This window comes from Neomonachus schauinslandi, chromosome 11 (assembly GCF_002201575.2).
Source record: "Neomonachus schauinslandi chromosome 11, ASM220157v2, whole genome shotgun sequence".
In the NCBI taxonomy this organism is placed as follows: Eukaryota; Metazoa; Chordata; class Mammalia; order Carnivora; family Phocidae; genus Neomonachus; species Neomonachus schauinslandi.
The window spans coordinates 104,848,394-104,874,181 of record NC_058413.1 but is presented as its reverse complement, the minus strand read 5'-3'; the positions used below and the strand labels follow the sequence as shown (position 1 = coordinate 104,874,181).

The window sequence follows — 25,788 nt, the reverse complement described above, 5'->3', positions numbered from 1 at the left end:
CAGCTTTATTAAAGAAGTCCTTTTAACATTTCTTGTAGGTCCAGTTTAATGGTGATGAACTCTTTTTTTGCTGTTGTGTTTATCTGGAAAACTCTTGATCTCCCCTTCAATTCTGAATGATAACTGTGCTGAGTAGAGAATTTTTTGGTTGGAAAATGTTTCCTTTCAGCACTTTGAATATGTCATGCCACTTTCTTACTCCAGCAAAGTTTCTGCTGAAAAATCTGAAAGCCTTATAGGCTTTCCCTTGTACTTAACAAGTTGTTTTCTTTTGCTGCTCTTGAGATTCTATCTTTAACTACCCCTCCCCACCCCCCAGTCATTGAAAGGGAAACTTTATTGAGGCCCCAGGGCCTTGGGGCTCAGGCAGGAGGCTACCATGTGAGCAAAGGAAGAGCCAGTGGAAGGGCCTTATTTTACCTTCTTCTTGGGGTGCAGGTTTTTGGTGTGGCCACCCTGCTTGTGGCAATTGACAGCACAGGGGTGTAGGCGAGCATAACACTGGAAGCAGATCATCTTGTCACAGTTACATTTCTGGGCCAGCTGGCAGAGGAAGGGCTCAGTGATGCCACCCTGCAGGTGAAGCACCAAGTACAAGGTGTATTCTTTCTGGATATTATAGTCTGAGAGAGTGTGGTTATCCTCCAGCTATTTGCTCCCCAAAGTCAGATGCTGCTGGTTAGGCAGGATGTCCTCCTTGTCTTTGATTTTGGCTTTGATATTCTCAGTCATGTCACTGGGCTCATCCTCGAGGGTGGTGGTCTTGCCTGTCAGGGTCTTCATAAAGATCTGTATCTCTGAGTCCACAAGGCCACCACCCCTGAGCCACTTGGCCACTTCATTGAAGAGAAGTGCTTGGTGTGGATCTCTTTGGGTTCATCTCTTTTGGAACCCTCTGGGCTTCCTTGATCTGAAATTTTGTTGCCTTCCTCAAATTAGGGAGGTTTTCAGCCATTCTGTTTTCAAATAAGTTTTCTGGCCCTTTCTCTCTTTTCTCCTTCTGGGTCCCCTCTAATGCAAATGTTATTCCACTTGATGTTGTCACAAAGGTCCCTTAAGGTATCTTCTCTTAAAAAAATTCTTTTTCTTTTTGCTGCACTGTCTAGGTGAATTAGATTGTTTGATATTTCAGCTTGCTGATCTGTTCTGCTTTATCCAGTGTGCTGTTGAACCCCTCTAGCTTATATTTCAGTTCAGGTATTATTCTTCAGCTCTCTGACTTCTGCTTGATATTTTCTTATATTTTTCTGTCTCCTTTGAAGTTCTCACTGTGTTCATCCATTCTTCTCCCAAGTTCATTGATGAATATTACTTTGAACTCTTTATCAGATGGATCAATTATCTCTGTTTTATTAAGGTCTTTTAGTGAGGCTTTTTCTTGTTCTCTGATTTGGAGCATATTCCTCTATTCCTCTATCTCCTCATTTGCCTCTCTGTATTTGTTTCTACGTATTAGGTAAAATAGCTACCTCTCCCATCCCAGAAAGAGTGCACTTGTAGGGGTGCCTGGGTGGCTCAGATGGTTAAGCATCTGCCTTCGGCTCGGGTCGTGATCCCAGGGTCCTGGGATTGAGCCCCGCATCGAGCTCCCTGCTTGGCGGGGAGCCTGCTTCTCCCTCTACTGTTCCCCCTGCTTGTGCTCTCTTGTTCTCTCTGTCAAATAAATAAATAAAATCTTAAAAAAAAAAAAAGTGTGCCCTTGTATAGGAGATGCCTCATGGAGCTCAGAGACAATATCCCCCCTGGCCACTTGCACCAGGAACTCAGGGGGCACTCCCCTGTATGAGTTCCATGTGCCCGCCTGCTGTGGTGGGGCCATGGCTGTGGCACAGGAGTGTGTGGGGATGTTGTGCAGCCTTAGCTGTATTGTGCCGCTGTGGCACTGGGGTGGGCAGGGTTCTTTCCTGGCCTGGCTGTGGTATGGAGGTGGGCAGGGCACTCAGCAGTGGGCACCCTCCATTGCCAACAGGCTCAGGGAAGAGTTCCAAAATGGTGCCTTCCAGCACTGGCACCAGCAAATTAGAATTAAGACTTCAAAAATGACCTCTACCAATGTCTGTGTCCCTGGAGAGTCCTAACCAAGTTCCTGCCTCTCTGGCAGACTCTTCGAGATCAGTAAGTTGGTCTCCTTCACATATGGTCTGGCAGTATTCAAACTGGTATCTTTGTACCAGGTCCCAGAGTGAGGGAGTCTCTTGTCAAGCCCTTTATGAGCATGTTCTCTGTTCCCTAGTTTTCCTACATATGATCCCCATTGGTTTTCATAGGCATTTTGGGGGCTTATCTCTCCTGTGCAGCATCTAGGGGTTGGCTGCCTGATATGGAGCACACACCCCTGACTTCTTTGGGAGAAGTTCTGTATCTGTGAGATTCCTCCCAATTATGCATCACCACTCCTGGGCTTAGTTGCTGGTTTGTTTTGTATTGTTTTGGCAACGCTGTGTCTCTTCTCCTACCTGTTATCCTTTGTTGTGGAGGCTCTGTTCATCTGGTTATCAGGTCTTTTTTCAGAGGAGATTATTTCATACGTAACTGTAAATTTGTTGTGACAATGGGAAGAAGTGAGATTGGGATCTTGCTATGCCACCATATTGAGCCCCTCCTTTCTGTAAGTAATTCTTTAAGGGACAGCTTTGCTGAAGATTGGATTTTCTCTCTCTTGAAATCATTTGAAAGGCTAATGAGGAGTAAGACTAAACCGTAAAACTTAACTTTTCCAGATATCTGGAACACTGGGGACATATTTGAGTAGGGGATGATCTTGGATATTGAAAACAAATAAGTGAAAAGTACTTTGAGGAGAAAAGCTGATGTGTTTCTGGGAAGCACAAAATGTTCTACATACACATTAGCAGTGAGAAAAATACCTACTATAAATCCAGCTTGTATGGGTGCTTGATTTTTTTTTAATCTGAGAGAAGAGAAATAATTACGTTTGCCTTCTAAATTACTGCAGAGCAGGGATTCTTAATCTAGGATCTATAGATGAGCTTTAGAGGAATCTTGGCCATCCTGAAATTGTATGCAAAAATGATGGTGTGGGCGTGCATACCACATAGACACTCCCTATGCATTTATCTGGAAAGGGGGGCCATTTATTTTCATTGAATTCTCAAGTGGATTTATGAACCAGAAAAACAGAGATGGGGCCAGAACTTTTTGCCAATCCTAAATGACACATGTGCGTTTTTCAGAAGGAAACATATATATGGACCATTCATGTGATTGCAGTCCTCTGCATTCTATTTCCTCTCACCAACCCCAGCCTTTTCTCTTTATTAGAACTTTGACCTAAGAGGGCATCTTTTGCTCCTTTACTTATGTTTATAATGAATGCTGAGCCAATCAGTCTTTTCTTTGACTACATTTTTTTTTTTTTTAATCTGTTTTTAGTCTTGAGCAGCTAGAAAGGAAGCATTAAGGACACAATGCATTTCAGTTCCATTTCATATGCGGGAGCCTTCCACATCAGAAGGAAGCTGGACAGATTTTATGGAATGTACTGCAGTAATTAATCTTCATTAGGACTGTTGCCATGGCCTTGTAAATTAAAATTTATGATAAGAGGGAAGGTCTCTGGGCACAACATATTTGAATACCAGAGTGCCTATCCTTAAGGATAGATACAGAGATTTCTGAGAATTTTCTTTAATGGTCCCAGCTTACTTATTATTAGCTTAAAATTCTTTAGGAAAAAAATCCAGGCTACATTTCTTGATATGAATGTGGAAGGAGAGCTTTATACAAAAGGGGCACAAACTTGGACACTCAGGTGCTGACTCTTAGTAGCTTTCCACACATGATTCAGCAGCATGTTGTAAAAAGAAACTCGAGAGTTTCTGTGTAAGTGAATACTCACTGTTTCCCATCTCAGTCCTCAGCTTCCTTCTAGCTATATTATTAGTCAGCAGTTTCACCTGATTTCTTTCCTTTGCATTCCAAAAAAGAGAGAAAAGAGCAAGAATTTGAAAAGCTGTACATACACTATAGCAAAGGGAGTGTGCTTTCTTCAGTCTGCACCGTCCTGGCTTTTGTTAGGTTTCTAAAAGGGCTTGTGCATTGATGTTGATCCTCTGTTTTATGATGTAACACACATAAATGTGCACACCCCTAATTGCACATGGATAAATGCAGCTGCTACAGAGGTTAAGAGCTCGAAGACAAGCAAGCCATCATGATGTTTTCTGGCTGCAGTCTCTTTTCTAGTGTCAGGCTTACAGAATCCCCAGGGACTTTGGCTGCCATTTTATCACTTAATAATTGGAACTGCTTGCCCCAGTGTCCTTGGAAGTTTGGTGCTCACTCCACTACATTGTGTTTCTGCCAAGACTGCATACACCAGGGAAGAAGTTGACAGGATTCCCCAGCACATCTTTTTCTTCTGTGGTGCCTTGGCCACAATCATAACAGACGACGCTTGGAACATTCTTGAGGCTCGGAGTAGTGGTTCTGACTGCAGCATCCTTGTAGCCCAGGGAGTATGGTTTCCAGGTTACAGAGGACGTTCTGATCTCTTTTTATTGGAGTTAATTCACACACCATTTATTTAAAGTATACTGTTTAACAACGAGCGGTCTTCCTATTCATGGCAGGTACTAATGATTATGTTCTTTTTCTTGTAATGTTTCAATTTGTCTTGTCCCTCCCCCTTGTGTAAGTCTGGCTAAAGCTTCCTGAGGGTCAGACAGAATTTTTTAAAAATCAAGTGGTGTAAGACCTAGTAGTTTCCTTTACATGGAAAAATATCATATCAGTGAATTAGCCTCTCTCCTTTTGCCTTTCTGTTTTTTTCAAAGATTTATGTATTTGAGAGAGAGAGCGTGCAAGTGGGGGGAGGGGGAGAGGGAGAGAGAGAATCTCAAGCAGACTCCCTGCTGAGAGGGGAGTCCGACACGGGCCTTGATCTCATGACCCATGAGATCACTACCTGAGCCAAAATCAGAGTCGGAAGCCCAGCCAGCTGAGCCACCCAGGTGCCCTTGCCTTTCTGTTTTAATATGTAGGAATTTAAACAGTGTCTGCTCCTGGTAGGAGGGTCTTAGAGGCATCTGTATCTCAAAAATAGTTGCTCCAGCAGGTGTTAAATAAGAATTACATGAAGTTCTGTGGATTAAGAGACTGAATGCCTTACCCACATACACAACTGCATATAAATTTGGGGAATATTGATCTGTGTGCCATATAATCATAAACTTTGCAACACGGGGAGAGGTAGGAATTTTGTGAAACTAAGTCTGTATTAGAACAAAGGCAAGCTACTTAGCCTTGTGGGAAAACTGGCTTTTGGAGTCAGACCTGAATTTGAATCTGCCTTCCTTTTTATAAGTTTTGGACCATGGACAAGTTACTTAATCTCTGTGACCCTCAGTTTTCTTCACCAGTCAAATGCAAGATTTGTGAAAATCTAATGAAGGTAAAAAGAAAGAGTATGATATATAATAGGATCATTAAGATATGATAATCTTTTTAATCACTAAGAGCAGAACTCTGATAGGAATTTTTAAATGGGTATATGTATTTACAAGAATAGAATATAATATTCTCTGGGATATCTACTTTCCATTTTCATCCTCATCAAAATCATTCATGATGACGTGGCAGGCCTTATATTCAAAACAGTCTGCAAAAATGTCCTACAGACTTTATTGAAATGATGAATGATGTAGTGAAGAAAATGTCAAAATATCATGTAATGTATTCTGCTCAACATCTGGGTAGAGAGTCCATATTACCAAACTGGAGTGTGGGAAAATGCCCTTATCTGTCTGTTCTCCCCTTTTGGCATCCCCATTATTTAGGCATTCACTAAACTGAAGGTTGAACTGTGTGCCTGGCATAGAGCTGTAAAGAAGAGACTGGATCCCAGCCTCTCACAAAATAACCACCCCCCCCCCCCGCCGCCGCCCAGAGGAGACAGACCATAAAGAAGTAAACAAAAAAAAGAAAAGGATCTTTAATAAGGGCCATGAAAGCGATCACTGTAGGATAAGGAGAGAGGCTCTGGGTGAGTTGACTTTATATGAGGTGGTTAGGAAAACTCTGTGAGGGGAAAACCTGAAGAATTACTGAACACCTTCTCTTTAAGTAATGAAGGAGTAATCATCCTAACATTCTGACAGTTAACAGAATTTGAGTATTTATTCTAATAGCATAGTCGTGGCTATACACTTATACATACTCCTGCCAGAGGAGAGTCCTGGGGTCCTCCTCATGCCATCGTCCTTCACCTGTGTGTCTGCCCTGACTCTGATGCTAGGTGGTTTTGTGGAAGGTGATGAGGGTAAGAAACAGCTGCTGTCCTAGTCCACAAAGTGGCAGTTCATTGGAAAGGATGTATGGCAGCCTGAGGTTTTATGAGAACAGGAGAGAGAATGCGTGATGATCTAAGTATTCCTACTGAAGACTGGGAAGTTACTTCGGGTTATGAGTTAAAGCAGCATGTTTTTCTTTGGGGTAAGAAGAGAAAACTCTAATAATTTAAGTTATGGTGGTGGTATATTAACTCTTGAACTAGGCAAATATTTTTATGAATAGACTTTATTTTTTTTAACAATTTTAGTTTTTATAGTAAAATTTAGTGAAAAGTAGAGTTTCCCTATGTACCCCAACTCTGCGCCACAGCCTTTTCTTTTAACATTTTATTACTGTTTGTTACCGTCAGGGAACCTGTATTCACACATCATTGTCACCCAAAGTTTATAGTTTACTTTTGAGATTCATTCTTTATCTTGTACATTCTGTGAGTTCTCACAAATACATAATGATGTGTATCTACCTTTATAGTATCATACAGAATAGTTCCAGTGCCCTGAAAATCCCCTGTGCTCTACCTAGTCATTGCTTCTTCCTTTTCCTCCCCATCCTTTCTTCTTGCTGCCACCCAAACCCTGGCAACCATTGGTATTTTTCACATATCCATAGTTTTGCTTCTAGAATGTGGTGTAGGTGGAATGATATAGTATTGTGGCCTTTGTGGGTGGCTTCTTCTACTTAGTGATCCGCATTCAAATTTCCTCCATGTCTTTCCATGGCCTGATGAAAATAGTTCATTGTATGGATGTGCTACAGTTTAGTTATCCATTCATCTGTTGAAAGACATCTTGGTTGTTTCCAAGTTTTGGCGATTATGAATAAAGCTGCTATAAACATTCATGTACAGGTTTTTTTTATGGACATAGTTTTCAGCTTCTTTGGGTAAATACCAATGAGTACAATTGTTAGATCACATGGTAAGAATGTGTTCAGTTTTGTAAGAAACTGCCAGATCATCTTCTAAAGTATATATACCATTTCGCATGCCCACCAGTAATGAATAAGTGTTTCTGTTGCTCCACACCCTCACCAGCATTTGGTGTTGTTGGTGCTTTTAGATTTTAGCCATTCTATAAGAATTTTTATAAGGAAAGCTTTTTTTTTTTTTTTTTTAACTTGTAGAACACAGTAGAGCCTGACAATCAGATGGTTTGTTTTTAAGATTTTGGAAATACATACAGAGTGAAATTCTATTTCCCCAAACGTGAAATTCTAACTTAACAGAGCCCTTCCTTATGAATGGGGCTGCCCTTTGAGGAACTGTATTCCCAACCTCTCAAAGCTTAAGGTTTCCTGTTTTATATAAGACAAATAATGATAGACTTAATTTTAATAAAAGCAGCAAAGACTGCTGTTGCTGAGAATCTTCACCTACCAGAGCACCCAGAAGTCTGTCTCCTTACAGAACTTCTCTGCCTTGGATTCTTACCCCACCAAGGCCCAGACCTCCCCAGCATCCCTTCCTGACTGTCCCAACTCCCTGGCGGTTCTTTCTGTGGGCAGTTCCACATCACTGGGACGTAAGCTGAGCAGCCAAAACCTGGGTTGTGGTGGTCACTGTTGTTCAGTAGCCTTACGTGTTTGATGGGTTTCAGGGATTAGCCTTCACTTCATCTACCATTTAGACCCCCCCCTTTTTTTTTCCAATGAAAAACTGTTTTGTACCTTAACAGTAGACTTAAAACTATTTGGAACTCAAGGCATTTTAAATTAAAATGCTTTCACCTTACATGATATATATAATATATATATAACCAAGTAGCATTAAAAAGAAAAAATACTTCCCACTGTGGGGAGTTGGAGAAGGTAAATTAACTCTTACAGTGTATTTGCTATGCATGTATCACTTGTTTATCACTACTTTCCATGAGGTAGATAGTAATCACATTTTAGAAATTAGAAAATTGACACTTCATGAAGTTAAGCCATTTTCCCAAGTTTTGGGCAGTTGCTAGCATTCCAGTCAGGTCTGACCCCAACATCCCTTTCTTTCCTCCATACCAAAATTTTTGTAGAGCCATATTTAATAACAGTAGTTGAGTCACTGTTAAGTAACTGGTTTTAAAAAGTAACCACTTCAACATGAAACATGTTGGGGGACAAAGGAGATACTCTTTACCTTATGAGATATATAGATATTCTAGAGAAGTTACATGTATTGTTGCAAAGAAAATAAAGATTACTTGTTTGTTGAATTGAAATGCCAGGTTATGCTCTTTCTGTAATGTTGAAGTATTACCTCATTTCTTATTCTGAGTTTGAGGTTATTGGGTGCTTCTTGCTAATGTTATTTTCCTTCTACTTAAATGTTTTAATTTTCACTGTGGCTTTGATCTGTCGGATTTCTTTGGAATTAATGATGCACTCTTTGAAAAAAGAAAAGTACCGGTTTAAACGTCAACTTACATACTGGCTTACAAAGAAGGTAAGAGTGTGTTTTAATTAGGGATTGTTCTTTCTGACCAACCGTATATGTTACAGAGTAGGCCAGTCAGATATTTAGCAGTACAGAAGCTCAGCCCACTGGCTTTATTCATCATTTAAGAAACATTTATTGAGCCCTGGGATACTAGGGCAGTGTGGCTACAAAGACAAAGTTTTTGTCCTCAAGGAACTTGCAGTTTAATGGGGGAAGCAGATAAGTAAGTAGTCGATCTCACTTTCAGATGTTATAATGGAACAATGCATAGTGCTTAGGGGCCCTCTCAGAGGGCACTTAACTCAGATGGAGATGGCCTGGAAAAGCTTCCCAGAGTCGAGTCAGGCGAAGGAGGGCATGGAATGACAAAGCCTAAATTAAGGCAGTTACTTAGGTTCTGGGAAAACTCTAGATGGATTTCAGAGAGATTAGTACAGAATTGATCAATTAAAGTAAGGTTGTGAAGGAGAAGGTGCCTCAATAATGACGTCCAGGCCTTTATTAAAAGGGTGTCACTGTTCACTCAGAAGGGAAATGTAGGAGGAACAGATTTGGGGAAAACATGCTCTAGTTAGTGCATGTTGAGATTGAGGTGCCTGTGAAGATGGAGGCAGAGATAGCCAGGAGCTGGTTGAATATGCAGATCTGGGGGTCAGGAAGGAACTCTGAGCTAAAGATGCATATCTTTAAAGTCATTAGCATTATGGAAGAGAGTTGAAATACTGAACTGCTTGAGAATATGCAGAATGAAGATAGAAAATGAGAATAGTAGAGGGCTAAGGATGGAACCTGGAAATGCGGACATTGAAGTAATGGACAAAGGAAGAAGAAGCTGAGAAGATACACTCTGAGGGAGGCAGAAGCTGACCTTTACTGAAAATTTAGATAATTGTCCATTACATTTCATCCTGTGTATATAATTTTGAAAAACATGTGCAGAGCCAAAATTTGGGATCCCACGAACTTAAATGCTATTCAAAATAGAGGATCGATCAAACAGGAGCTTGTACACCCACAGACTGGACTGAATGCTCTGGAGGTGCTCCCATGAATAGTGGAGCTCTGTTGGAAGTGGAACCCGAAGCAAAGTCTGTTTAAACATTGCCTACTTCACTGCAGTAGTGGTCTTTCTCGGAAATTTGCACAACCCCAGCAAGGTCATGATTTCTGCCATTCAGATGAGTGGACACTCACTGATGATTTCTTTATTCAGGCCATCTTCAGGGATGAAGACAAACAGCCCCAGACCTCAAAAGCTAACAGTTTAGTAGGCACAGGGCAGAGATCTACACAAAATCCCTATGATTCATTTCAGAATGAGTGCTATGGGAGAGGCACAAACATTGCATAAAGTGGGGTCAAAGGTGGAATCTTTGAGGAGGAGATGACAAAACTGGGTTTTGAAGGATATGGAGGATATAGATAGTTGTAAAGCAGTAAAGGGGAGTTCCAAATGGAGGCAAAATTAGTTGAGAGCCTAGAGCATGTTCAGGACTAAAAACTAGTCTGAAAGAACAAGGGGTGTATTAAAGGAGGGGGTATAATGAAGAATAGGGTACAAAGGCAGGCCTACACCAGGTTATGAGAAACTTAAAGATTATACTAAGTAATAGTAGAAGGCAGTCACTGAAATGTTGAAGAATTTTAAGAGTCAAGATATGCTTCCCAAAGAATCTTCCTTTAAGCACATGTAGGGTTGGTTGGTGGGAATAGGGTGAATGTTATGTGGGAGACATTAAGGTTTAATGTATGATATTTCAATAAGAATCTAGATTTAGGGGCGCCTGGGTGGCTCAGTTGGTTAAGTGACTGCCTTCGGCTCAGGTCATGATCCTGGAGTCCCGGGATCGAGTCCCGCATCGGGCTCCCTGCTCGGCGGGAAGCCTGCTTCTCCCTCTGACCCTCCTCCCTCTCATGCTCTCTATCGTTCTCTCTCTCAATAACAAATAAATAAAAATCTTTAAAAAAAAAAAAAAAGAATCTAGATTTAGAAGACTTTTTAACTTTTTCTTTAATTCTTGGGGAATAGTGAGCATGGAAACCATTATTGAATGGCTTTCTTAGAAGCCCAATATGTAAAACTAAAAAGTGAAACTACCCAAACTCTGAGAAATTTCTGCCTATGGCCCATGGAGCCAGTTGTTGAGTCTAGAACAGCGCCTTTGCAACATTTTGATCATCACAGAGAACTTTTGCTTTCACCCCTAATGGTCCCAGTGTTTTGAAAGATTTTTGTCTTTCAGGAAAGTTAATAAAAAGTTAATGTTTTGCATTTGTTTTATTTTTTATTTATTTTATTTTTTTTATTCTTATGTTAATCCCCATACATTACATCATTAGTTTTAGATGAAGTGTTCCGTGATTCATTGTTTGTGCATAACACCCAGTGCTCCATGCAGAATGTGCCCTCCTCAATACCCACCACCAGGCTAACCCATCCTCCCACCCCCCCTCCCCTCTAGAACCCTGTTTGTTTTTCAGAGTCCATCGTCTCTCATGGTTCGTCTACCCCTCCGATTTCCCCCGCTTCATTCTTCCCCTCCCGCTACCTTCTTCTTCTTCTTTTTTTTTTTTTCTTAACATATATTGCATTATTTGTTTCAGAGGTACAGATCTGAGATTCAACAGTCTTGCACAATTCACAGTGCTTACCAGAGCACATACCCTCCCCAGTGTCTATCACCCAGTCACCCCATCCCTCCCACCCCACCCCCCACTCCAGCAACCCTCAGTTTGTTTCCTACAATTAAGAATTCCTCATATCAGTGAGATCATATGATGCATGTCTTTCTCTGTTTGACTTATTTCACTCAACATAATACCCTCCAGTTCCATCCACGTCGTTGCAAATGGCAAGATCTCATTCCTTTTGATGGCTGCATAATATTCCATTGTATATCTATACCACACCTTCTTTATCCATTCATCTGTCGATGGACATCTTGGCTCTTTCCACAGTTTGGCTATTGTGGACATTGCTGCTATAAACATCGGGGTGCACGTACCCCTTCGGATCCCTACTTTTGTATCTTTGGGGTAAATACCCAGTAGTGCAATTGCTGGATCATATGGTAGCTCTATTTTCAACTTTTTGAGGAACCTCCATACTGTTTTCCAGAGTGGCTGCACCAGCTTGCATTCCCACCAACAGTGTAGGAAGTTCCCCTTTCTCCGCATCCAGCTAACATCTGTCATTTCCTGATTTGTTAATTTTCGCCATTCTGACTGGTGTGAGGTGGTATCTCATTGAGGTTTTGATGTGGATTTCCCTGATGCTGAGCGATGTTGAGCACTTTTTCATGTGTCTGTTGGCCTTTTGGATGTCTTCTTTGGAAAAATGTCTGTTCATGTCTTCTGCCCATTTCTTGATTGGATCATTTGTTCTTTGGGTGTTGAGTTTGATAAGTTCTTTATAGATTTTGGATACTAGCCCTTTATCTGATATGTCATTTGCAAATATCTTCTCCCATTCTGTAGGTTGTCTTTTGGTTTTGTTGACTGTTTCTTTTGCTGTGCAAAAGCTTTTTATCTTGATGAGGTCCCAATAGTTCATTTTTGCCCTTGCTTCCCTTGCCTTTGGCGATGTTTCTAGGAAGAAGTTGTTGTGGCTGAGGTTGAAGAGGTTGCTGCCTGTGTTCTCCTTTAGGATTTTGATGGACTCCTGTCTCACATTTAGGTCTTTCAACCATTTTGAGTCTATTTTTGTGTGTGGTGTAAGGAAATGGTCCAGTTTCATTCTTCTGCATGTGGCTATCCAATTTTCCCAACACCATTTGTTGAAGAGACTGTCTTTGTTCCATTGGACATTCTTTCCTGCTTTGTCAAAGATGAGTTGACCATAGAGTTGAGGGTCCATTTCTGGGCTCTCTATTCTGTTCCATTGATCTATGTGTCTGTTTTTGTGCCAGTACCATACTGTCTTGATGATGACAGCTTTGTAATAGAGCTGGAAGTCCGGAATTGTGATGCCGCCGGCTTTGCTTTTCTTTTTCAACATTCCTCTGGCTATGCGGGGTCTTTTCTGGTTCCATACGAATTTTAGGATTATTTGTTCCATTTCTTTGAAAAAAGTGGATGGTGTTTTGATGGGGATTGCATTGAATGTGTAGATTGCTCTAGGTAGCATTGACATCTTCACAATATTTGTTCTTCCAATCCATGAGCATGGAACGTTTTTCCATTTCTTTGTGTCTTCCTCAAGTTCTTTCATGAGTATTTTATAGTTTTCTGAGTACAGATTCTTTGTCTCTTTGGTTAGATTTATTCCTAGGTATCTTATGGTTTTGGGTGCAATTGTAAATGGGATCGACTCCTTCATTTCTCTTTCTTCTGTCTTGTTGTTGGTGTATAGGAATGCCACTGACTTCTGTGCATTGATTTTATATCCTGCCACATGACTGAATTCCTGTATGAGTTCTAGCAGTTTTGGGGTGGAGTCTTCTGGGTTTTCCACATAAAGTATCATATCATCTGCAAAGAGTGAGAGTTTGACTTCTTCTTTGCCAATTTGGATGCCTTTGATTTCTTTTTGTTGTCTGATTGCTGTGGCTAGGACTTCCAATACTATGTTGAATAGCAGTGGTGATAGTGGACATCCCTGCCGCGTTCCTGACCTTAGGGGGAAAGCTCTCAGATTTTCCCCATTGAGAATGATATTCGCTGTAGGTTTTTCATAGATGGCTTTTATGATATTGAGGTATGTACCCTCGATCCCTATACTCTGAAGAGTTTTGATCAAGAAAGGATGCTGTACTTTGTCAAAAGCTTTTTCTGCATCTATTGAGAGGATCATATGATTCTTGTTCTTTCTTTTGTTAATGTATTGTATCACGTTGATTGATTTGCGGATGTTGAACCAACCTTGCAGCCCAGGGATAAATCCCACTTGGTCATGGTGAATAATCCTTTTAATGTACTGTTGGATCCTATTGGCTAGTATTTTGGTGAGAATTTTTGCATCCGTGTTCATCAGGGATATTGGTCTGTAATTCTCCTTTTTGATGGGGTCTTTGTCTGGTTTTGGGATCAAGGTAATGCTGGCCTCATAAAATGAGTTTGGAAGTTTTCCTTCCATTTCTATTTTTTTGGAACAGTTTCAGAAGAATAGGTATTAATTCTTCTTGAAATGTTTGGTAGAATTCCCCTGGGAAGCCATCTGGCCCTGGGCTTTTGTTTTTTGGGAGATTTTTGATGACTGCTTCAATTTCCTTAGTGGTTATAGGTCTGTTCAGGTTTTCTATTTCATCCTGGTTCAGTTTTGGTAGTTGATACATCTCTAGGAATGCCTCCATTTCTTCCAGGTTATCTAATTTGCTGGCATAGAGTTGCTCATAATATGTTCTTAGAATTGTTTGTATTTCTTTGGTGTTGGTTGTGATCTCTCCTCTTTCATTCATGATTTTGTTGATTTGGGTCATTTCTCTTCTCTTTTTGATAAGTCTCGCCAGGGGCTTATCAATCTTGTTAATTCTTTCAAAGAACCAGCTCCTAGTTTCGTTGATCTGTTCTACTGTTCTTTTAGTTTCTATTTCATTGATTTCTGCTCTGATCTTGATTATTTCTCTTCTCCTGCTGGGTTTAGGCTTTATTTGCTGTTCTTTCTCCAGCTCCTTTAGGTGTAGGGTTAGCTTGTGTACTTGAGACCTTTCTTGTTTCTTGAGAAAAGCTTGTATTGCTATATGCTTTCCTCTTAGGCCTGCCTTTGCTGCATTCCAAAGATTTTGAATAGTTGTGTTTTCATTTCCATTGGTTTCCATGTATTTTTTTAATTCTTCTTTAATTTCCTGGTTGACCCATTTATTCTTCAGTAGGATGCTCTTTAGCCTCCATGTATTTGAGTTCTTTCCAACTTTCCTCTTGTGATTGAGTTCTAGTTTCAAAGCATTGTGGTCTGAAAATAGGCAGGGAATGATTCCAATCTTTTGGTACCGGTTCAGACCTGATTTATGACCTAGCATGTGATCTATTCTGGAGAATGTTCCATGGGCACTAGAGAAGAATGTGTATTCCGTTGCTTTGGGGTGGAGTGTTCTGAATATGTCTGTAAAGTCCATTTGGTCCAGTGTGTCATTTCACGTCTTTATTTCCTTGTTGATCTTTTGCTTAGATGATCTGTCCATTTCAGTGAGGGGGGTGTTAAAGTCCCCCACTATTATTGTATTGTTGTCGATGTGTTTCTTTGCTTTTGTTATTAATTGCCTTATATAATTGGCTGCTCCCATGTTAGGGGCATAGATATTTACAATTGTTAGATCTTCTTGTTGGATAGATCCTTTAAGTAGGATATAATGTCCTTCCTCATCTCTTATTACAGTCTTTGGTTTAAAATCTAATTTGTCTGATATAAGGATTGCCACCCCAGCTTTATTTTGGTATCCATTAGCATGGTAAATGGTTTTCCACCCCCTCACTTTCAATCTGGGGGTGTCTTTGGTTCTAAAAGGAGTATCTTGAAGACAGCATATCGATGGGTCTTGTTTTTTAATCCAGTCTGATAGCCTGTGTCTTTTGATTGGGGCATTTAGCCCATTTACATTCAGGGTAACTATTGAAAGATAGGAATTTAGTGCCATTGTATTGCCTGTAAGATGACTGTTACTGTATATTGTCTGTGTTCCTTTCTGGTCTATGTTGCTTTTAGGCTCTCTCTTTGCTTAGAGGACCCCTTTCAAGATTTCCTGTAGGGCTGGTTTTGTGTTTGCAAATTCCTTTAGTTTTTGTTTGTCCTGGAAGCTTTTTATCTCTCCTTCAATTTTCAATGACAGCCTAGCTGGATAGAGTATTCTTGGCTGCATATTTTTCTCATTTAGTGCTCTGAATATATCCTGCCAGTCCTTTCTGGCCTGCCAGGTCTCTGTGGATAGGTCTGGTGCCAATCTAATGTTTCTACCCTTGTAGGTTACATATCTCTTCTCCCAAGCTGCTTTCAGGATTTTCTCTTTGTCTCTGAGACTCGTAAGTTTTACTATTAGATGTTGGGGTGTTGACCTATTTTTATTGATTTTGAGAGGGGTTTTCTGTGCTTCCTGGATTTTCATGCCTGTTTCCTTTACCGAATTAGGGAAGTTCTCTGCTATAATTTGCTCCATTATACCTTCTGCCCCTCTCTCTCTTTCTTCTTCTTCTGGGATCCCAATTATTCTAATGTTGTTTCGTCTTATGGTATCGCTTATCTCTCGAATTCTGCCCTCGTGATCCAGTAGTTGTTTATCTCTCTTTTTCTCAGCTTCTTTATTTTCCATCATTTCATCTTCTATATTACTGATTCTCTCTTCTGCCTCATTTATTCTAGCAGTTAGCGCCCCCATTTTTGATTGCACCTCATTAATAGCCTTTTTGATTTCTACTTGGTTGGATTTTAGTTCTTTTACTTCTCCAGAAAGGGTTTCTCTAATAACTTCCATATTTTTTTCAAGCCCAGCTAGTATCTTTAAAGTGATGATTCTGAACTCTAGATCTGACATCGTACTAATGTCCGTATTGAGTAGGTCCCTGGCAGTCGGTAGTACCTCTTGTTCTTTTTGTTGAGGTGATTTTTTCCGTCTTATCATTTTGTGCAGAGGAGAATAGATTAATGAGAGAACAAAATGCTAGCAGAGTAACAACGTCCCCAGAAAATATACTCTAAACAAATCAGAAAAGACCTGAAGCAGTGGGAAAAGAAAGGGAAAGAGAGAAAAAAGAGAAAAAAAGAAAAAGAAAAAGATAAAAACAAAAACAAAAACAAACAAAGCAACAACAACAACAAACAGAATGTGATCAAATATGATCAGGCTGGTATATAGATCAGTGCCACACACTAGATTTGGGGTGTATTTTGGTCTTTTAGAAGAAAGTGCCTCCCAAAATTTTAAAGAAAGAAAAACTTATATATGTACAAAAATAAGGGTTGATATGATGAAGGGATGGAATATGACTGTAAAGATGGAAATTATAAAAAAATTTTATAAAAGGAATTGATAAGAAGTTGTTTGAAAAAAGAAAGAAGAGGATTTAAAAAAAGAAAAAAGAAAAAAAAAAGGGAGAGGATGTGATCAGGCAGGGGAATAGAAAACACCATATACTAGAGATTTAGCGTGTATTTTAATCTGTTAGAAGAAACTATCTCAAAATTTTAAAGAGAGAACAACTTATATATATAAGCCAAAAATACAGGTAACTACTATGAAGGGACAGAATATGACTCTAAAAATGAAAAATAAAAGTTTTTTTTTTAAAAAGGGATTGATAAGATGTTGGTTGAAAAAGGGAAAAAGAAAAATTCAAAAAGAAAAAAAAAAGACAGTTAAAAAAAAATTAACTTTGAAAGACTAAAGAATCATGGTAAAAAAGCCATGAATTCTATGTGCAGTACTCCCCTAGAGCTGGAGTTCTGCCGTTCTCATTGATCGGTAAACTTGGTCTTGGCTGGCTGTTCTCGCTGATCTTCTGGGGGAGGGGCCTGTTGCCGTGGTTCCCAGGTGTCTTTGCCGGAGGCAGAATTGCCCCGCCCTTGCCCGGTCCTGGCTAAGTAATCTGCTCGGGTTTGCTCTCCGGGGCTTTTGTTCCCTGTGAGCTTTCCATACAGCTTTGGAGGCGGAGAGTGAAAATGGCGGCCTCCCAATCTATGCCCCAGAGGAGCCGAGAACTCGGGGCCCCGCTCCTCAGTGAGCCCCCAGAGAAAAGCCGTCAGTCACTCCCGTCTCCCCGGTCTCCAGCCGCACTCCGTGCTCACCCGGCCTGTGACCGCGCGTTTCTGTCTCTGGCACCCGACCCCGGGTGGAGTCTCCAAACCCAGCAGATCCCTGCGGCGCACTCCCGTGCGGCTCCTCCCGGGGGAGGAAGGTGAGTCTCCCCGGATCTGCCGCTTGTTGGGTCCCTGCTGGAGGAGCAGGGGCCCGACTGTGCCGCGGATCACGGTTTATGGCAACCCCGAGCTGAGAGCCCGCGCCTGGGCTCCGCCTCTGCAGCCGGCCTCCCTGCTCCGATACCTGGGAGCTCTGCCGCACTCAGGCACCCCCGGTCTTTCTGTGACCCCGAGGGTCCTGAGACCACACTGTCCCGGAGGGTTCCACCCCCCGCTTAGCCACCAGAGTGACGTCCCTCAGCGGAGCAGACTTTTAAAAGTTCCGATTTTGTGCTCCGCGGCTCTGTCACTTGCCAGAAGCGGCCGCCGGAGGCCCCTCCCCCGCCGTCTCTCCTCCCGAATATCGCCTCGGATTCACTTCTCCGCACGTCCTACCTTCCAGAAAGTGGTCGCTTTTCTGATGAGAGAGTTGTTGCTCTTCTTTTCTTCGATCTCCTGTTGAGTTTGTAGGTGTTCAGAATGGTTTGATCCCTATCCAGCCGAATTCCTGAGAGGAGACGAAATCCAGGTCTCCTACTCCTCCGCCATCTTGCTCCGCCCCCCTGCATTTGTTTTATTAACAAAGACAATTTCCAGTCCACTCAAGTGTCTGAAGTGTCAAGTGTTTACAAAGCTGAGTTAATAAAATTCCAGCCAAACCAAAGAAATACCAGAACTTAGTCTGGGGCACACAGTTGCAGGTATTTTGAAATGCTGAAAGTAACCCATGACCCATCTCTTCTGACAAAAGAAATCTCACTGTTCTCCTTACTTCTGTGGATCCAGGAATCCAAGTTGAAGCTTATATGGCACACCTACTTTTGTGCTTCTGAGCTTTGTGGAATTACAAAGAATAATTGTAATTTTTCTTTGTCCAGAACTACTTTTCCCTTCAAATTTAACTTTCTTTTTTTATTGCAAAGAGTAATACAAGCTTGTTACAGAAAAATCAGAAGATATATATACCAGCAAAAAGAACATCTAAAAAAATCTTCCAGATCTTTTTCTCTGCAAACATGCATACAAGCCTTTCTTAAAGATGGACTCTAGCTCTGTATTGGTTTTGTAACTGTTTTCCTGCAACATTGTTTTTAATAGCTACATAGTGTTTCATTTCTAATTTTATAACTCATTTAACAAATGAATCCCTTATGATCGGACGTTTGGGTTTTCAGCTTTCTGAAATTACAAACAGTTTTGCCTTGAGTATCCTGTAACTAAATCTTTATACACACCCTTAATTATTTCTTTGGGATAAATTCTCAGAAGAGAGATTGCTGGGTAAGCATACTTGAAAGACTTTCAGAAGGTGCTACCAAAGTGCCCTCCAGAAAGTTTAGTAGTAATTTATACTCCCACCCAGGAGTTTACATTCTAAGTAGGAGTTAAGTTGCGTACAGGTGAAAAAGAAATCACTTTAGTGTTAGGAAGTAGCAATGCTAAGTGCAAAATGACTAATGAACAATTAGAGCTGTCGGCTTTCAGAGGAAAGAGCTCACTTTTTTTTTTTTTTTAAGATTTTATTTGTTTTTTGACAGAGAGAGAGAGACAGCGAGAGAGGGAACACAAGCAGGGGGAGTGGGAGAGGGAGAAGCAGGCTTCCCGCGGAGCAGGGAGCCCGATGCGGGGCTCGATCCCAGGACCCTGGGATCATGACCTGAGCTGAAGGCAGACGCTTAATGACTGAGCCACCCAGGTGCCCCAGAAAGAGCTCACTTTTAACAGGGAGTTCAGGTACCTTTAATGGAGGGTGAGAATCGGAGAGGGGTGAGCAGGAGGGAGGCGCTGCATTGACAAAGGGCACAGGTGGGACACACAAGAGGGATCTCTGATCTAAACAAGTAAGGGCCGTGTTTGAGGAGAGGAAGAGGGACCAGGAGGAAGGCTGGTTGACTTAGCAGGTTGACTCCAGGTGTTCCTCCCTCTTTGGTTTCTCACGGGCTGTACTCTTACTCTGGGTGACGAGGCAGCTGCAAGTACCTGAAAAGTTAAAATGTTGAAACCAGGAAATGAAACCTCCTGAAAAACCTGTTCACTTTCTGGAAGAGTTTTGGGTTTGGGGTTCAGAAAATTTAGAAAGTAAGAAAGTTCTATTCCATTTAAAATTCAATTAGTAATGTATTTATTAAGATGTTAAAATTGAATTCACATTTCAGTGTTAAATCCTTTTTTCTTCTTAATGATGAATAAATTGGTTCACACATTTACTTTGGGTATTGTGACGAGCTTTTGTGTAATCATTTTCACGAACATTTCAAAGCCATTGAAGTAACATTTCCCTGTTACTGTCGGTTCGTATTACATATTACAACATGATAATTTTCTTTGTGTTTTGTTGTAGGATTAGTGCTTTGAATGACACACCAGACGTTACTAATTAAATCTCTTTATTAGTTGGATTATTGAAAGATAAGTAGTTCTGAATTCTTTTGCTTTGCAGCAGTGGGTGTTTAGTGCCCTGAGCCATACTTCTACTTTTTAAGCTGCGTTTTATCCACCCGTATTTTTTACTGTTACAATGTTGAGCAGTAAGATGGTCCTTTTTGACACTTCATAGATTTGAAGAATGTGGAGATAGTTTGACACTTTATGTCCCATAGAAATCCTGAAATAAAAATAAAATACAGAACTCAGGCCTGGACTCTCGGCCCTGTTGTGTAGGCCACCATGTAATTCTCAGTTCATACTGTGAGCCACCTTACCTCCTTCAGTTCAGTGGGGTAAACTTATTTCATGAAGAAAACTCACAGGTGTTACTGCCATTTCCCACCTGTATTGTGGTTCTTTCTTCCAGCAGACCTATTTCCAGAATGTTCCACCATCTACTAATGCTGTGCTCCCGTGGGGCAGCTAATAGAACTCTTGATTGAGACGTACACGAGCCCCTTTCAGCAGTTGCAGAAAACAACTGAAGAACCAGGAAACTAGAACTCATTGTTATATACATTAGACTGTTAACAAATCCTAAAGAAGTCCCGGGTTTTAATTAGATCCAGGAACCTCCTGTTGAACATTAGCTATATATAGGGTCAGAACCCTTCTACCTGATTCATCAGGATATAAGTAAAACAGAGGTTTCTAGTGCCACACATTTCCCCCACCTTTATTGAGATATAATTGATATATAACATTGTGTGAGTGTAAGGTGTACACCATGTTATTTATACACTTACAGATTGCAAAATGATTTCCACCCTAGTATTAGCTTACACCTCCATAGCATGACATAATTAGGTTTGTGTGTGTGTGATGAGAACATTAACCATTTATTATCTTAGCAACTTTCAAGTATCTAATACAATATTGTTAACTAGAATCACCATGCTGTACATTAGATCCCCAGAACTGGAACTTTGCACCCTTTGAGCAACATCTCCCCATTGCCCCTACCCCCCAGTTCCTGGTAACTATTCCAGTCTCTGATTCCTGAGTTTGCCGTTTTTAGATTCCATATATAAGTGGTATCATTACAGATTTCATCTTTCTCTGCCGGCTTATTTCACTTAGCATGATGCCCTCAAGGTCCATCCATTTGGTTGCAAATGTTCTCATGGTTGAGTAATATTTCACTGTGTATGTATAATACACTGTATCATCTGTCCACCATCTGAACTGAACACTTCGGTTGTGTCCATTTCCTGCCTGTTGTGAATAACATTGCAATGAACGTGAGAATGTAGACTTGTCTTCAAGATGTTGTTTTCATTTCCTTTGGATATATATACCCAGAACGGGGATTGGTGGATCATTTGGTGGTTCTGTTTTTAATATTTTTAGGAACCTCCATGCTGGTTTCCATAGAGACTATACTGATGGCATTCCCACTAACAGTGCACAAATACTCCCTTTCTGCTTCCTCACCAACACTTGTTATCTCTTGTCTTTTTGATGACAGCCATTCTACCAGGTATGAGATCGTATCTCATTATGGTTTTGATTTGCATTTCCTTGGTAATTAGTGATAATTGAGCACCTATTGGTCATGTGTATGTCTTTTTTGGAAAAATGTCCATCCACTTTCCTCTGCCTATTTTTTTAATCAGATTATTTGTGGGGTTTTTTTTTTGGTTTTTTGCTATTGAGTTATAGAAGTTCCTATATATTTTGGATATTAACCTTTTATCATGTATATGACTTGTAATATTTTCTCCATTTTGTAGGTTGCTTTTCATTTTTTTCTTTGGTTTCTTTTACTGTGCAGAAGCTTTCTAGTGTGATGTAGTCTTATTTACTTTTGCTTTTGGTGTCATATCCAAAAAATTATTGCCAGGACCAGTGTCATGGAGCTTTATCCCTATGTTTTCTTCTAGGAGTTTTATGGTTTGGAGTCATCTGTTTAAGTCTTTAATCCATTTTGTGTTAATTTTTGTGGAAGGGATCCAGTTTCATTCTTCTAAATGTGGTTATCCAGTTTTCACACCCTTTTATTGAAAGAGAGACCATTCTTTCTCCATTGAGTATTCTGTTCCCTTGTCAAATATTAATTGACCATATGTGCAAAGGTTTATTTCTGGGCTCTCTATTCTGTTCTGTTGGTCTATGTATCTATTTCTATATCAGTACCATACTACTGTTTTTTGATTACTGTAGCTTTGTAGTATAGCTTGAAATTAGGATGTGTGATGCCTCTGGATTTGTTCTTTCTTAGGATTGCGTTGGCTTTTTGAAATCTAGTGATTTTATATGAATTTAGGATTTTTTTTTCTATTTCATGAAAAATGCCATTGGACTTTTCATAGAGATTTCATTGAATCCAGAGATGGTTTGGGGTAGTATGGGCCTTTTAATAATATTAATTCTTCTAATCTATGAATTACGGGATATCTTTCCATTTATTTGTCTTATTCAATTTCTTTCATCAAAATTTTACAGTTTTCAGTGTACCAATAATTCACTTCCTTGATTAAACTTACTCCCAAGTTTGGTTTTGATGTTGTTGTGCATGGGATGCTTTTTAAAAATTTCTTTTTCAGATAACTTGCTGCTAGTGTAAAGAAATGCTATTGATTTTTGTATGTTGATTTTTGTATCATGCAACTTTACCTACCTTATTTATTAGTTGTAACAGTTTTTTTTGGTGGAGTGTTTAGGATTTTCTATATATAAAGTCATATCATTTTGCTGGGACTTCTAGTATGTTGAATAGGAATAATGAGTGGGTATCTTTTAGTTGTTCCTGATCTTAGAGAAAAAGCTTTCAACCTGTAACTATCGAATATAATGTTACCTGTGGCTTGTCATATATGGTTTTTATTATGTTGAGGTACATTCCCTCTTTACCTAATTTGTTGAGAGTTTTTATCAAGAAAGGATGTTGAATTTTGTCAAATGCTTTTTCTGCATCTATTGAGATGATTATATGATTTTTATTTTTCATTTTATTAATTTGGTATATCATGTTTATTGATTTGGGTATGTTGAACCATCCTTGCATCCCAGGGATGAATCCCAACTTAATCATGATGTGTGATCCTTTTAATATGCTGTTGAGTTTGGCTTGCTAATATCTTGTTGATAATTATTGCATCTGTATTTATCAGGAATATTGACCTGTAGTTTTCTTTTCTTGTTAGTATTTTTATCTAGCTTTGACATTGGGTCAGTACAGTCCTTGTAAAACGTGTTTGGGAATACTCTCTCCTCTTCAGTGTTTTAGAAGAGTTTGAGAAGGAATGGCATTAATTCTTTTTTAAAATGTTTAGTAGAATTCACTAGGGAAACCGTTTCTCTGCTTCTGGACTTTCTTGGGAGGATTTTGATTACTGATTCAATCTCCTAATTCATTATTGGTCTGTTCAGACTTGCTGTTTTTTCATGATTCAGTGTTGTTAGGTTGCTGTTTCTAGGAATTCATTCATTTCTTCTAGGTTATTCAAATGGTTGGTGTATAATTAATCCATCGTGGTCTCATGATCTTTTATATTTTCATGGTATCAGTTGTTAGGTCTGCTTTCTCATTTCTGACATTGAGTCTGATTTCTTTTTTCTTGACTGAGTCTAGCTAAATGTCAGTTTTGTTAATCTTTAGAAAAAACTAGTTCTTGGTTTTGTTGGGGGTTTTTTCTTTTGTTTTTTTTGGTCTCTTATTTTCTGATCTTTGCATTTCATTGCTTCTGCTAACTTTGGACTTCATTTGTTCTTTTTTTAGTTCCTTGAGGTGTAAAGTTAGGCTGTTTATTTGAGATCTTCCTTGTTTCTTAATGTAGGCTTTTAACACTATAAATTTCCCACTTAGAAATGCCTTTGCTTTGCATCTCACAGATTTTGATATTTTGTATTTCCATTTCCAGAGATTTAAAAATTTTTTTTTTTTTTAATTTCTTCTTTGACCCAGTGGTTGTTCAGGACTATGTTATTTAATTTTTACATATTTGTGAATTTTTCAGTTTTCTTCTTGTAATTGATTTCCAGCTTGATACACTAGCAATATGATTTTAGTCTTCTTAAAATTTTCTGAGAGTTGTTTTGTGACCTATCATGATCTGTCCTGCAGATTGTTTCATGTATGCTTGAGAAAAACATGTATTCTTTTGCTGTTGGGTGGAATTGTTAAGTCCATTTGGTCTAAAGTATAGTTCAATTTTAACATTTCCTTGTTAATTTTTTTTTGTCTGGATAATCTAGCCATTTGTTGAAAGCAGGTTACTGAAATACTCTCTTCTTGTATTGTTGTCTATTTCTCCCTTCAGATTTGTTAGTATTTGCTAAATATATTGTGGTGCTCCAGTGTTGGGTGTATATACATACTTATGATTATTATATTCTCTTAGTGAATTGACTTCTTTATCATCATGTAATGATCTTTTTCATCTTTTGATTTTGGCTTATGGTATATTTTGTCTGATAGAAGTAAGCAGCTACCCCTGCTCTCTTTTGGTTTCCACTTGCATGGAATATCCTTTTCCAGCCCTTTATTGTGGGACTGTGTGTCCTTAAAGAAGAAGTGAGTTTCTTGTAGGCAGTATATAGTTGGGTCTTATCCATCCAACCACTCTATGCCCTTTGATTGGAGAATTTAATTCATTTTAATTTAGAATAATTATTGATAGGTAAAGACTTAGTAGTGTTATCTCTTTTCTGGCTGTTTTGTTGTCCCTTGTTTTTTTCTTCCTCTCTTGCTGCCTTCCTTTTTGAATTGATTTCCTACAGAGATATGCTCTGATTCCCTTATCTTTATCTTTTGTGGATCTGCTGTAGGTTTTTACTTTGGGGTTACAATGAAGCTTACATAAACCATCTTATAGATATAACAGTCTGTTTTATGCTAATAAAGGCTTATTTCAATTGTATACAAAAACTCTATCCTTTTATTTCCCTCTTCTTACGTTTCTGGTGTCACAATTTACCTCTTTTTATATACTGTGTATTCATTAACCAGTTTTGTAGCTATAGTTATTTTTAACTACTGCTGGATCCCACAGCTCCCACAGAAGCATTTTTGTCCCTGGGTGGATGCCACAGGTTGTTGGGAGGGGACACGAACCAGGGATGTCTTCTTCAGCCATGTTGCTGACCTCACTCTGTAGTACCTCACCATTTGGAGGAGGCCTTTTCTGAAGAGACCACATTGTGACCATATTTTGCTTTCTTGCTTTCCTTATGTTTCCCAGATTCATTACTTTTTCCCCTTTTGGGTGAATTACCTATAGAATATCTATATTATTGTTTAATAATTAATTTGTTACACAAATTACTACTTATTTGCTGTGGAAAGTAGGATAAAATACCTTTCTAGAATTTGAACTGGTCCACAAAGCAGCAGAGCTGCTAATTATGAAAATATTTGGGTTACATAAATTTCCCATCTTCCTTTTATTATCTGAACCAGCTATTTCCTGCAAGGAATATAATGTTCAAGAGCACATTAACAAAATGCATTAGTAAAGCCCACTAATTAGGCTGTTTCTGATGAGCGGCCCTGAGATGCACTTGAAGTACAGGCAGGGCAAAAATCAGTATTACCCTGTACCAAATCAACCACGTACCTAGTCTAGTACTGCACAGGACTGGCAATACTCAAGAAGATTAAGACTCAATACTTTTTTTTAAGGCCCGTTTCCACTAAGAATTGCTGTCTTTGCTAACTGAATTCCCATCATGGGGAACTCTTTCTAAAGATGTTCATCTCTCTGAGCACCCTTTCAAAATGCAGTTGTTTGGGGCTTTAAATAACCTTATAGTGCTGTCTAGTTTGTCTTTCTTCCAATGGTGAGAGAGAATGGCTGCTGAGTCA

At 39.6% G+C, this 25,788-nt stretch overlaps 2 protein-coding genes across 2 annotated transcripts in view; one reads left to right on the top strand and one right to left on the bottom strand.

The window, feature by feature from the left end:
- DDX10 (DEAD-box helicase 10) overlaps positions 1–25,788 on the top strand; it is a 269,843-nt gene that overhangs the window by 239,695 nt on the left and 4,360 nt on the right. The window lies entirely within an intron of this gene.
- Positions 412–25,123, bottom strand: LOC110586377 (ubiquitin-60S ribosomal protein L40-like). Its single transcript, XM_044919530.1, has 3 exons — positions 25,039–25,123; positions 696–836; positions 412–608 (listed from the first exon to the last, which is right to left on the bottom strand). Exons 1-3 carry the CDS (start codon positions 25,121–25,123, stop codon positions 412–414), a joined length of 423 nt encoding a protein of 140 aa, XP_044775465.1.

What these genes read in the sequence shown, in the direction of transcription:
- LOC110586377 (XM_044919530.1), bottom strand. Translation starts at nt 25,123, where the DNA reads ATGTGGTCTCTTCAGAAAAGGCCTCCTCCAAATGGTGAGGTACTACAG. An exon ending in GGCTGAAGAAGACATCCCTG is followed by an intron (nt 837 to 25,038) that starts GTTCGTGTCCCC and finishes TCTTCAATGAAG; the next exon opens with TGGCCAAGTGGCTCAGGGGT. An exon ending in AGCCAAAATCAAAGACAAGG is followed by an intron (nt 609 to 695) that starts AGGACATCCTGC and finishes ATAATATCCAGA; the next exon opens with AAGAATACACCTTGTACTTG.